Genomic DNA, 12,066 nt, shown 5'->3' with positions numbered 1-12,066 from the left:
ACTGAACTTGAACTCAGATCTTCCTGACTTCAGGCCCAGTGTTTGATCTACCATGAGACCTAGTTGCCATGTTCCAACCACAGTTCTAAAAGCCCACCTTCTGACAGACACATGATGGCCTACAGTGCAGAATGCTATTTTGGGGTGAGGTAGAACAGGGCATGACCAGTGTGGAAATTTGTTTTGCTTTAACTATCTAAGTTTGTTAATAGGGGTTTTGTTTTTCTTGCTTTCTCCTTGTGGGGAAGGGAAAAAGAGAGAAGAAAGTTTTTCATGAAAATAAAATAAAATTTAATTAAAAAATAAAGAATAATTGTTGAGTTCTATAGTGAATTTCTTTCTCTAATCTGAAAAAATAATTAAATCTGATGGGGAAAGGCATGTAAAATTGAGTATGACATAAGGTATATGTTTCTACTGCTTCTATTACCAAATGAGTGAAAAGTTTTGAGCATCTTCTTGGATTTTATAATAAAGAATTATTTACAGATTATACACACTTAGTGTATATTTATTTGCTCAATTTTTTGGCTGTTTCCTCTAACTTTTTAGTAACTTTTTTATACTGTGAGAGTTGCATGAATTTAGACTTTATTTCATATTTTCTATGCATTGCTATAGTTTCTATGCATTCTATAGTTTTCATGTATTGGAAAAATTACCTGAAATTTTTGAGATTATATACTTATATAAATTTTAAAGATAGTTTAGAAAATCATTGTCTAAAAAATAATTAGAACTAGTTAGATCAAGATTTAGCTTCTTGAACACTCAATTCATATGTAAGAGCTCTTCTCAACTTTCTTCTCAACTATTTTAAAAATGAGATTGGTTCGGTAAAATTTGTAAATTTTGAATTTCCAAACAAAAGTAATGGACAATAGGATGCATTTACATTTAAATTTCCTAAATTTAGTTCATCTGCCATAAGAATGAGATTTGGTATCTTTTATATGCATTTTCATTCTAGATAGTGTATTTAAAGGTGGTATTTCTTCTTATATATACTTTTTTCCTTGTGTAATATGAAAAAAAATTATTTATACTTTTCTGTTTCTTGTTTGTCTTATCAGGTGCTCAAAGGACATGATGATCATGTGATCACATGCTTACAGTTTTGTGGAAACAGGATAGTGAGTGGTTCTGATGACAACACCCTAAAAGTTTGGTCAGCAATCACAGGCAAAGTGAGTTTGCTTTAAAGATCATGAAATCTTATATTTTTTCCATGTAATGGCAAATGAGAAAGTATGGCAAATTATTAGCACCCACTTATTTTTAGCAATAAACAGTTTATATAACAAGCCCAAGGTTTGTGAAAGTCATCTTGATGTAATATGATCTAGTCATAGATAAACTGAGAATTTGAGCAAATGTACTTTATCTTCATTTAACTTTAACTTTCTTACCATCATCAACCTGAATGGCATATTACTTCTTTTTTTTTTTTAAAGTTGTGATTGTGAAAGATTTATTTTCCCTATGCATCTGTTCCATTTATAAGCCACATTTAATTTAAAAATTAAATGTTTCATGTTAGATTAAACTAATTTCAGGTCATATGACATAATACTGAAGCAGACAAAGCATTGAAATTGAAGTTTGATGGGGAAAAGCAGTCTAAGCAATCACTTTGAAGACACACAATAGTATCTCTTGTAATAGTACTGAAGTCTAGCACTTATCAGTCTAGTGCAATAGCATTGTACAGATTGATTAATTGACCATTTTTCTGTTAAAAAAAAAAAGTTATAGTAAAAGGAAAGGAATATATAGAAAACTTCCAGTTTTGTTTTGTTTTAACAGTTTTTCTATGCAGTACTTCAATCAGAAGTCATTAATCTTCTAAATATCTCAAGTCAGATTTGAAGATAAAAAAGGAACTTCACATTTCCGTGGTGTAATATTAGTTTGGGATTTATCTTCAAGGTTTAAAGTCTGTCTTTACATGTCTGGAAGTAAGTTGGCTGGATCATAACTACTGCCTTCGGGCAGGCTCAGATGAAATGTGGTATGCAACCACACCCCATACTGTTGGCATTCTTTGGCTAAAACCATTCCCATTAAAGAAACCAAGTTACAATTTAGTATTCTTTCATCAAAAAAGGCCAGCCTGGAACTATCACACCTTAGTAATAAACATTTGTTTTCTATCTACTTAGCCCTTTGTGACATTCGTTGTGATGTGCTGCTGAATATATGAGTTGACATGATTCTTATGTCAGAATTAAAAATTATTTTCTGATGCTTCTGGCAACTCAATTTTGAACATTTTTCAACACAGATTTTAATGAATGATGAAAAGGGTGTTTAAATTTTGCTTTTTATTCAAAAGTAAGATCTTGAGGTTTATTTTTTTTTCCAGTGTTTGAGAACATTAGTAGGACACACTGGTGGAGTATGGTCATCACAAATGAGAGACAATATCATCATCAGTGGATCTACTGATCGTACTCTTAAAGTTTGGAATGCAGAGACTGGAGAATGTATACATACTTTATATGGACATACCTCCACTGTTCGCTGTATGCACCTCCATGAAAAGCGGTAAGAGCAAAAACCTTGGTAAATAGTAAAATGATTGTCCTGCATTACTGAAATCATTTTCTACTGACTACTATTAGGTATCAATTATGCAGTCATTTTCAGGTTTCAACTTTAAATACGTATTTAATTGCCTTTAACATGTTATTTTGTTGCCATAGATGATGGTGATGTTAGTGGTGGTGATGACAATGACAACAACAACAACAACTATTAAGAAGAATTTATGCTAACATTTAATGTCATTTGAATTACTAGGTCACTTTTTTTTTTTTTTTTGAGGGCATATTTTCTTAGCCAGCCTTTCAAAATAATCAGTATTATGTTGTTTGTAGATAGTATCTTCAGTACTCCTGTGTGAAATAAGTTTTTAAGTTGGTCTGAAAAAAATAGAGGGTTAGACTGGACCATTACAGCACTAGATTCCCTCCCTGGTTTCGCCCCAATCTGATTGGACTCTTGGCTTTGTCACTAAGATGCTATAAAGTTTTCCCTTTTCTAGGCCTTAGATTTTTATCTGTAAAATGAGGATTTATGGTTGCCACCCCTAAAAACTCCATAATTCCAAATTACGCTGGGTTGTTATCTGTACAGTGTTTCCTCTTACCTTCCACACAGGAAAATTGTGTGAGAGTACAAAAGAATACATATGAATACATTTTCAGAGAAAAATGGCATAATAATGGAAAGTACAATAGTGCAGGAATAGTAACTTTTCCAAGGGGAAAAAAAATTAGAAGTTTCAAAGAGGTCATACTTAAACTTACCAAAAAATGTTTATAACACAGGACCGTGGATATAAGAATTTGTAGTTAGGATCACATAGAGCAATTTATAGCAAAGGAAAACATCTTTAAAATAACCTCTACTTGGTAATCTGGTCTTCTATAAACCTGACTTTTTAAACCTATTAAGCCTCTATGTGCCATTGTATTCCAATTCAATCCATTACAGTGTGTCCTAATTTGTAGATGAAATGGTACAGAATTCTTGAAAAATATTTTTTTCCTCAATAGCTTAGGGACTAGCTGTTTGAAAACCCATTCATGTGAAAGTTTGTATAAATGTAAATATAAAAATTATTATATGACTGTCTTAGCTTGAGCAAATCACATCTAATACAACACAGCATTTAATTAATGCTCAAGATTTGTTTTCTTTGTTGAATTGAGTTGATTATTAGAGTACTCATCTGAGCCTAATGTGTTTTTCTTTTCTTTTTTTTTTATTATTATTTATTATTTTTTAAATAGCCTTTTATTTACAGACTATATGTATGGGTAACTTTACAGCATTGACAATTGCCAAACCTTTTGTTCCAATTTTTCCCCTTTCACCCCACTCCCTCCCTTAGATGGCAGGATGACCAATAGATGCTAAATATATTAAAATATAAATTAGATACACAATAAATATATATGACCAAACTGTTATTTTGCTGTACAAAAAGAATCAGACTCTGAAATATTGTACAATTAGCCTGTGAAGGAAATCAAAAATGCAGGTGGGCAAAAATATAGGGATTGGGAATTCAATGTAATGGTTCTTAGTCATCTCCCAGAGTTCTTTTCTTGGGTGTAGTTGCTTCAGTTCATAACTGCTCCATTGGAACTGGTTTGGTTCATCTCATTGCCGAGGATGGCCAGGTCCATCAGAATTGGTCATCATATAGTATTGTTGTTGAAGTATATAATGATCTCCTGGTCCTGCTCATTTCACTCAGCATCAGTTCGTGTAAGTCTCTCCAGGTCTTTCTGAAATCATCCTGTTGGTCATTTCTTACCGAACAATAATATTCCATAATATTCATATACCACAATTTTTTCAGCCATTCTCCCATTGATGGACATCCACTCAGTTTCCAGTTTTTGGCCACTACAAAGAGGACTGCCTAATGTATTTTTCTTAAAGAACTTTTTTTTTTTTTTTTGGATAACTATGGTTTTTATATCACCTTTGTTTCCACACACATATATAATCCCATATTCCATGTCAGGCTTTTTTTGTCTTTTCTCATGTTTTTCATTCTTGATACTGGTTTCCTGGTTCTTACTTCATTGTTATTTCATATTGTTACATACAACCTAGTAATAGTGCATTATATTTCCTATAGGAAAAGGATGAAAAGAAGGAATAAGCATTTATATTGTAGGCATTATGATAAGCATTTAGGTATCCTGTCTCTTTTAATCCTTGCAACAACCCTTTGAGATAGATGATGTAATTATCCCCATCTTGCAGTTGAGGAAACTGAGGCAGACAGTTAAGTAAATTGTACAGAGTAATCATTTTTTGTAAATATCTGAGACTATATCCACTGTATCATCTAACTGCTTAATTTGTTTAAATGGAGACCAGTGTGTATTTTACAGGAATTAAAAAAAAGAAATATATGAAACTAGTGTATTCTGAAAGCAAATATTTCTATATTGTATCCCTTATTATGACACCATTTATGACTCTTTTTCTACCATATTAACAGTAACATTGTTTTCAGTAAGAAAGTAAGAACCATTCAGCATATTCCATGTCAGAATTTTGATGTGTAGAGATAATGAAGGATATATAATGTTAATGCAATGTCTTAACACAAGTGGTTATGAATGTATGCAGTTAAATTCTATTTTCATTTCTAATTTGAATTGAATTGGAAACTATTTAAGCAATGCAAAGACACTATGATCTGCTAAGTAAGGCTATTAGATTAGGTGTCAGGTAATCTGAATTCTAGTTCTAGTTATGTTATGCGTTAATTGCTCTTTGTCAATTTCCCAAATGTGGGTATTACATCCATCCCTAATTCTTGAAAATATCATAAGACAAAATGTGAGAATTTTGAATTCTTTTGAAATAAGTTACTTTATAAATATAAAAGGTGTTTGTTTAATTATTACATCATTTTGGCCTTCAAGAATCACGGTAGCAGGTATGACATTGAATAAATTTTTCTAAGAGTTATGTGGTTCTTGAATGCACATATTTTCTGTATATTTTAACTTCTGTATCAGATTCACTTTTAACTCTGTTAGACATGGTTCACTGTCAGACACTTGGATTTTAAATTTTGTTTTTATTTTTTTCCTCCAGGGTTGTTAGCGGTTCTCGAGATGCTACTCTTAGGGTTTGGGACATTGAGACAGGCCAGTGTTTACATGTCCTGATGGGTCATGTAGCTGCAGTCCGATGTGTTCAGTATGATGGCAGGAGGGTTGTTAGTGGAGCATATGATTTCATGGTGAAGGTGTGGGATCCAGAGACTGAGACTTGTCTACACACACTGCAAGGGCATACTAATAGAGTCTATTCATTACAGGTAAGAGATCCTGTGTGCAACATCCCAGGAATGTTTTACTAATTAATCATATGTTTGTAAAAACCGCAATAATAAATTATCTCATAAATGATGTTCCATAGGAGTACAAGAAAAATAGTAAGAACAGAATTTTCCTATAACTTGTGTACTATTTATACATAAGTATGAGGAAAACATAATATTTTGGAATCATGTGTTTTACTATTTTCTACTTTATTATGTAACTTCATTCAAAAATAGAAATATCTGTGTTTAAAAGCTGGAGCCTGCTACTTTGGATTCTTTAGTTGTGATACAATAGATATTGTTACCAGAGTAAACCTGGTTTTAATTCCCTCCTTAGCCAAGGATTAATTTAGCCAAAAAGTTCCCCTTGACATTGGTAGCTTGAGTTTGATGGACCATGTAATTGGGATTCCATCCTTACTCATAACTGCAGCCTACTGCAAGAGGCTGCTGTTTCTCTGCCAGAGGTGTTCCTAGACATCTAACCAGAGGTTCTGTAGAGAACTGACTTTAATTTTTTTTTATAGCTGTATTTTAATTGGTTTTCTTTTGTAATCATTTATATACATTTGGCATACTTCAGTCTGTGGAGAGGTCCTTAGATTTTACCAAATTGCCTAAGGGATCCATAAGACAAAAAAGTTTCAGAAATACACTTCTAGACTGGATTTTTAACACTTCAGTTTAAGTGTTTCCTTAAATAAATGTACCACTGTTTTCAAAGTTAAGAAGCTAAACTGATGTGCTCTTTAGAAAAAAAAGTAGTTGTTACTATGTATTTAGTTCCCCCAGACATTCTCATTTTCATTTTAAAAAGTTTTCATATACATTTCCATTCACTAGCTAATGTCCATCCACAATCTGTATGTGATAGATTGCTTATATTGACATTTTCGTTTTCAACTTAAAACTGTGTTTAGTAGATACAGTACACTGTTGATTTTGGGGCCATTGCCACTTTGAAATGATTTTTGACACTGGACAAATAATTTGGTGGTGATGGTGGGGGGGGGGTGGCTATTTAAGAGGAGGAGGAGGAAAGAATGTTTTGTGGGACAGTCAGTTTAGAAAGTTTTTTTTTGGGGTTTTTTTTTTTTTTATGAACACTAATAACACTGAAATTTTCTTTTAAGTGAATCATTGGTCCACAAATTGAAAATGACAGTGTTGGCATCATCTTAATTTTGTTTGGGTTGATGGTCATTTATTCGGTGGAAATAAAAGTAGTGAGGAATAATATGGGTCTTGCAGTAACTCTGTCATCAGAATGGCACCATTCCTAATTGCAAACATGATTCATTATTTGTTAGCATATTTCCTAATTAGTTTTAGGTTCTTGTAAATACTGTACTACTTTTCTATGCAGTTTCTAAATGAGATTTGAGCACTGTGAAAAGTTGTCTCCAGTCCTTTCCTATATTTAGATGCTGATAAGCACTTCCATTATCACAAGCTATGTCAGCAGGTTCAACTTCCTGCTGAAGGTAATAGTCATTGGTTTTCTCATTGATGCCAGAACCATCCCAAGGTATGTAGATGCCATGGGGGATGGGTCTTCTAAAAAATAAAAAAGGCTTAAAAATGAGATGTTAAGTTATATTCTGTGTTCACTTTGCATTTATGAAGTATTAGAATTAATGTTGTACAATGTTGCATTTTTTCCTTTTTCTTTTTCTTTTTTTTTAGTTTAAGAATATTTCTGCAGCCAAGTGATATAATGTCATGCATTGGTAGCAGAAGCTTTTTGACAACTTGCTCAGTGTGACTGTGCTTGATTTCACTGGGCTGAGTGACTTTGCATGAGAGCTGATTTCATGTCCCCTACAACATGGGTTTTCATCATGACAAATATCATATTCAAATTCATTGCTAATAGTGTCTCTTTCTTCTAGTTTGATGGCATCCATGTGGTGAGTGGATCTCTTGATACTTCAATCCGCGTCTGGGATGTGGAAACAGGGAACTGCATTCACACATTAACGGGACATCAGTCATTAACTAGTGGAATGGAACTCAAGGACAATATTCTTGTCTCTGGAAATGCAGATTCCACAGTTAAAATCTGGGATATAAAAACAGGACAGTGTTTACAGACGTTGCAAGGTGAGTTTAAATAACTAAATTTAGTAATAATTGCCTAAAGAATGTTGAATTATCTGTTTCTTTAAACAGAAACAGGATTGCTTTTAATTTACATGATCCTGTGAACATTTTTCCTTTGAACTAGGCCTGTAAGTATCATATTCAATTTGGTGAAAAAAAGTTTTATTTTGAAAAGGAAAATTATTTTAATGACTTACTACATATATCCAGTAAACAGAACACATAAAATTAGAGTGTAGATTCTTTCTAAAAACAACATTGCACGTAAGAAAAACTTACATGTTGCTTTCAGAATATACCAATTATATAGCAATTTGTTTAAGGGGACATGTGGAAGATAGAACTGGGGTTCAACAACTATTTAACTTGAATTTAACATTTGCTTTTGGGTGGGGAGTAGAGTTGCATTGCATTTTAAAAATTTCCTTTATAATTCCTTAAAATCACTTTAATATTTTTTTTCTTCAAGGAAGTCTTTTTTTTTTTTTTTTTTAATCACGTATTTTACAGAATATAAAGTAAGCTGAAAAGGAGACTGGATCAAACATTTCTTTCTTTTTTTTCTTTTTTTAATAATTATAACTTTTTATTGATAGAACCCATGCCTGGATAATTTTTTTTTTTTTTTTAACAACATTATTCTTCAAGGAAGTCTTTAACAAAGATTTTGTAATGGAGTCACTTGGGTGGGAAGTAGCATGTAGTATGAGGGTGATCTGTTGAAAACTCCCATTTGGAAATCAATCACTTAAGAGTTTCATTTGTTTTACTGTCATTTCATGCTCTATAAATCAGTTTTAATGGTTGTCTCTCAAGTGAGATTCTTAATTTTTTTATTCTCAGATTTATTCTGATTTTCCTGAGTTTTAAACATTTTTTCCTACAATGCTTGCATACTTTCTGTCTTGTTAGACTTCCATCACATCATTCTCTGAATATTGTGAGAGTTTGAGGTCAATTATGATTACTCATACTCTTAAGCAATTATAGAGAAAAACTATTTTTTCAACTAGACATTAAGGTGACAGCAATAGCAGTGTCTTGTTTGCTGACTTTTGTCATTAGAGTCATTCTCGTCAAGTTGTGTGGTACTTTTGAATAAACAACTTAAAGGTTTAAGGTGGTGGGTCACACACAAAAACTGGTCCTCAACAACAATGCATGAAACTGTAATACCGCTACTATAACTCAGAAAAACTTTTATCCAGGCATTTTGAAAATGAAATATTTCCAAGATTTCTGAATAAATAGATCTCTAGAAAATAAATTTAAGTCACAAATGCCTACCAGATTTCCCCATATCCATACTAGTTTTTTTTTAATTTAAAAAAAAAGAACAGAACAAGATTTCTAAATATGTAAAGCTTTAAATATTTCATTTACTGTATGTTCTAATGTAGAAGTCTACAAATTACTATGTATATAACCCATACTCATAGTTCCTAACCAATAACTAAATTTTTGTGGTTTTCTTAGGTCCCAACAAACATCAGAGTGCTGTGACCTGTTTACAGTTCAACAAGAACTTTGTAATTACCAGCTCAGATGATGGGACTGTAAAACTGTGGGACTTGAAAACGGGTGAATTTATCCGAAACCTAGTCACATTGGAGAGTGGGGGCAGTGGGGGAGTCGTGTGGCGGATCAGGGCCTCTAACACAAAGCTAGTGTGTGCAGTTGGAAGCCGCAATGGGACTGAGGAAACAAAGCTGCTGGTGCTGGACTTTGATGTGGACATGAAGTGAAGAGCAGAAAAGATGAATTTGTCCAAACATGTAGAAGATGTACTCCCTGCCCTTCCCCCTGCAAAAAAAAAAAAAAAAAAAAAAATCCCTTGTTCTCCGTGGTGCAGGATGTTGGTTTGGGGCAACAGATTGTAGAGACCTACAGACGAAGGGGAAGACGAGATGACAAACCGTAGCTGACAAGCGAGGCATCTGCTGTCTCATCACGTACAAGGCTTCACTTTGGACTTGGGGGCAGCTTTGCAAAATATGACTTTCTAAATCAAACCAGGTGCAATTATTTCTTTATTTTCCTCTCAAGTGGTCATTGGGCAGTGCGATGCTGAAACCTTGTTCCAAATCCTGCGCTAACCTGTTCTTTTACCACCGAGGTCTAGAAAGGAGCTGCAATAACATCAAAATGTGGACTGGTTGCCTTTTCAAATTAGAGAGAGCATCTGCAACAAAACAAGTCATTTCTGGAGTGGAAAAGCTAAAAGTTTTTACTGTGAATTGTTTTTGTACAGTTATCATAAAAAAAAGCTTTCTTTTTTCTTTTTTTTTCTTCTTTTTTTGCCAACCATTGCCAATGTCAATCAATCACAGTATTAGCCTCTGTTAAACTATTTCCTGTTGCTTCCATTTACACTCTTCAATGCATATGTTGCTCTGAGGTGGCAAGTTGTCCTGGGTTCTGTGAGTCCTGAGATGGATTTAATTCTCGATGCTGGTGCTAGAAGTAGGTCTTCAAACATGGGATTGTTGTCCCACCCCTGTACTGTATTCCCAGTGGCCAAACTTATTTATGCTGCTAAATGAAAGAAAAAAAGCAAATTATTTTTTTTTTATTTTTTTTCTGCTGTGACGTTTTAGTCCCAGACTGAATTCCAAATTTGCTCTAGTTTGGTTACGGAAAAAAAAAAAAAGACTTTTTGCCACTGAAACTTGAGCCATCTGTGCCTCTAAGAGGCTGAGAGTGGGAGAGTTTCAGACAATAAAGAGTGAAGTTTGCCTGCAAGTAAAGAATTGAGAGTGTGTGCAAAGCTTATTTTCTTTTTTTTTTTCTGGGCAAAAATGAAAAACACATTCCTTAGAACAAAGCTATTCCAGCCTGTTCTGTTGGGAAACTTTTCTTTTTGAGGGCTGTGGTGAATGGAATGAACATACATAATAAAACTGACAAAATATTTTTTAAAACTATAAAATACAAAATGAAAATAAAGTCGCTGGTCAGTCTTAGTGTTCTACAGTATTTGGGAAAAAAAAACAGCTGTTACAGTTTTATTGCTGTGAGTAACTGACAAAGCAGAAACGATTTCGTTTTTGTAGTAAAGGCGTCACATGCAAACAAACAAAATGAATGAATAAGTCGAATGATTTTGCCTCATTCTCCAAGAGCCACAACTCAAGCTGAACTGTGAAAGTGGTTTAACACTGTATCCTAGGCGATCTTGTTTTTTATTCCTCCTCCTGTTTTTTGTTTTATTTATAGTCTGATTTAAAACAATCAGATTCCAGTTGGTTAATTTAGTTATGTAACAACCTGACATGAGGGAGGAAAACAACCTTTAAAGGGATTGTGTCTATGGTTTGATTCACTTAGAAATTTTATTTTCTTATAACTTAAGTGCAATAAAATGTGTTTTTTCATGTTAGCATGGCTGTTTCTTCCTTGAGGCAGTACTGCTTCATTGCAAATAGTTCCTTTTTTTCTTCTAAAATTTAAAACAAAAAGAAAGCTTCTTCAGTTCACATTGTCTTTGGTTTGAAATGGGCATCAATATCTTCTAAGTCCATTTTACACAACTGAAATGCTATAAGAAAAACAAAGAACAAAACTGCTTATCATTTCTGTTGTCTGATAAGAGTAGAGGATAAAATTCATCATCTTTTATGTTACATTGGTGTGTATTATTAGCTATTTTTCAGCAAGTTACTTACCCATGCCTCATTTTTCCTCATTTGCATAAAAAAAGAATTTGAACTAGATAATCTCTTTTAGTTCTAATGCCTCTAGCATGTATAATACACAAACATATATAAAGACATTTCATTTTCAAAGAATCACTACACCATTGACCTTTAAAAAAGAAATTTCTAGAATTCCTAATAATCAGTAGTTCCTACATTTTTGACTCATTTAAGAGTTCATTTAACAAGCTAAATTAATGCAAGATGAAAAGCCACATTTAAGGTCCTTGCATCTCTAGGGATCGTTCTATTAGGTAAATAAAGCTTTCATGCAGATATCTTGTACTGAAAAACACAATTGATGATTATTGATTAAAATTGGGTGATTTCAATCAATATTCAGCAATTTAAGCTATCTAGATCAAACTTCCAAATTTGGAATCAAGCAAAAAAAATAAAAGAAGC

At 33.0% G+C, this 12,066-nt stretch overlaps 1 protein-coding gene across 3 annotated transcripts in view; it reads left to right on the top strand.

The window, feature by feature from the left end:
* Positions 1-10,630, top strand: part of FBXW7 (F-box and WD repeat domain containing 7) — a 109,458-nt gene extending 98,828 nt beyond the window's left edge. For all 3 annotated transcript variants that reach the window (XM_031943820.1, XM_023505938.2, XM_023505937.2), the window contains 5 exons: positions 1,074-1,187; positions 2,366-2,547; positions 5,632-5,857; positions 7,756-7,966; positions 9,443-10,630. In XM_031943820.1, the coding sequence (XP_031799680.1) occupies positions 1,074-1,187; positions 2,366-2,547; positions 5,632-5,857; positions 7,756-7,966; positions 9,443-9,711 (1,002 nt within the window). In that variant the 3' untranslated portion in view covers positions 9,712-10,630. The remainder of the gene's footprint in view (positions 1-1,073; positions 1,188-2,365; positions 2,548-5,631; positions 5,858-7,755; positions 7,967-9,442) is intronic.
* Positions 10,631-12,066: the final 1,436 nt, after the last annotated feature.

The sequence above is a fragment of the Sarcophilus harrisii genome, chromosome 6, assembly GCF_902635505.1.
Source record: "Sarcophilus harrisii chromosome 6, mSarHar1.11, whole genome shotgun sequence".
NCBI classification, from domain to species: Eukaryota; Metazoa; Chordata; class Mammalia; order Dasyuromorphia; family Dasyuridae; genus Sarcophilus; species Sarcophilus harrisii.
This window is presented reverse-complemented; position numbering and strand designations above follow the sequence as displayed.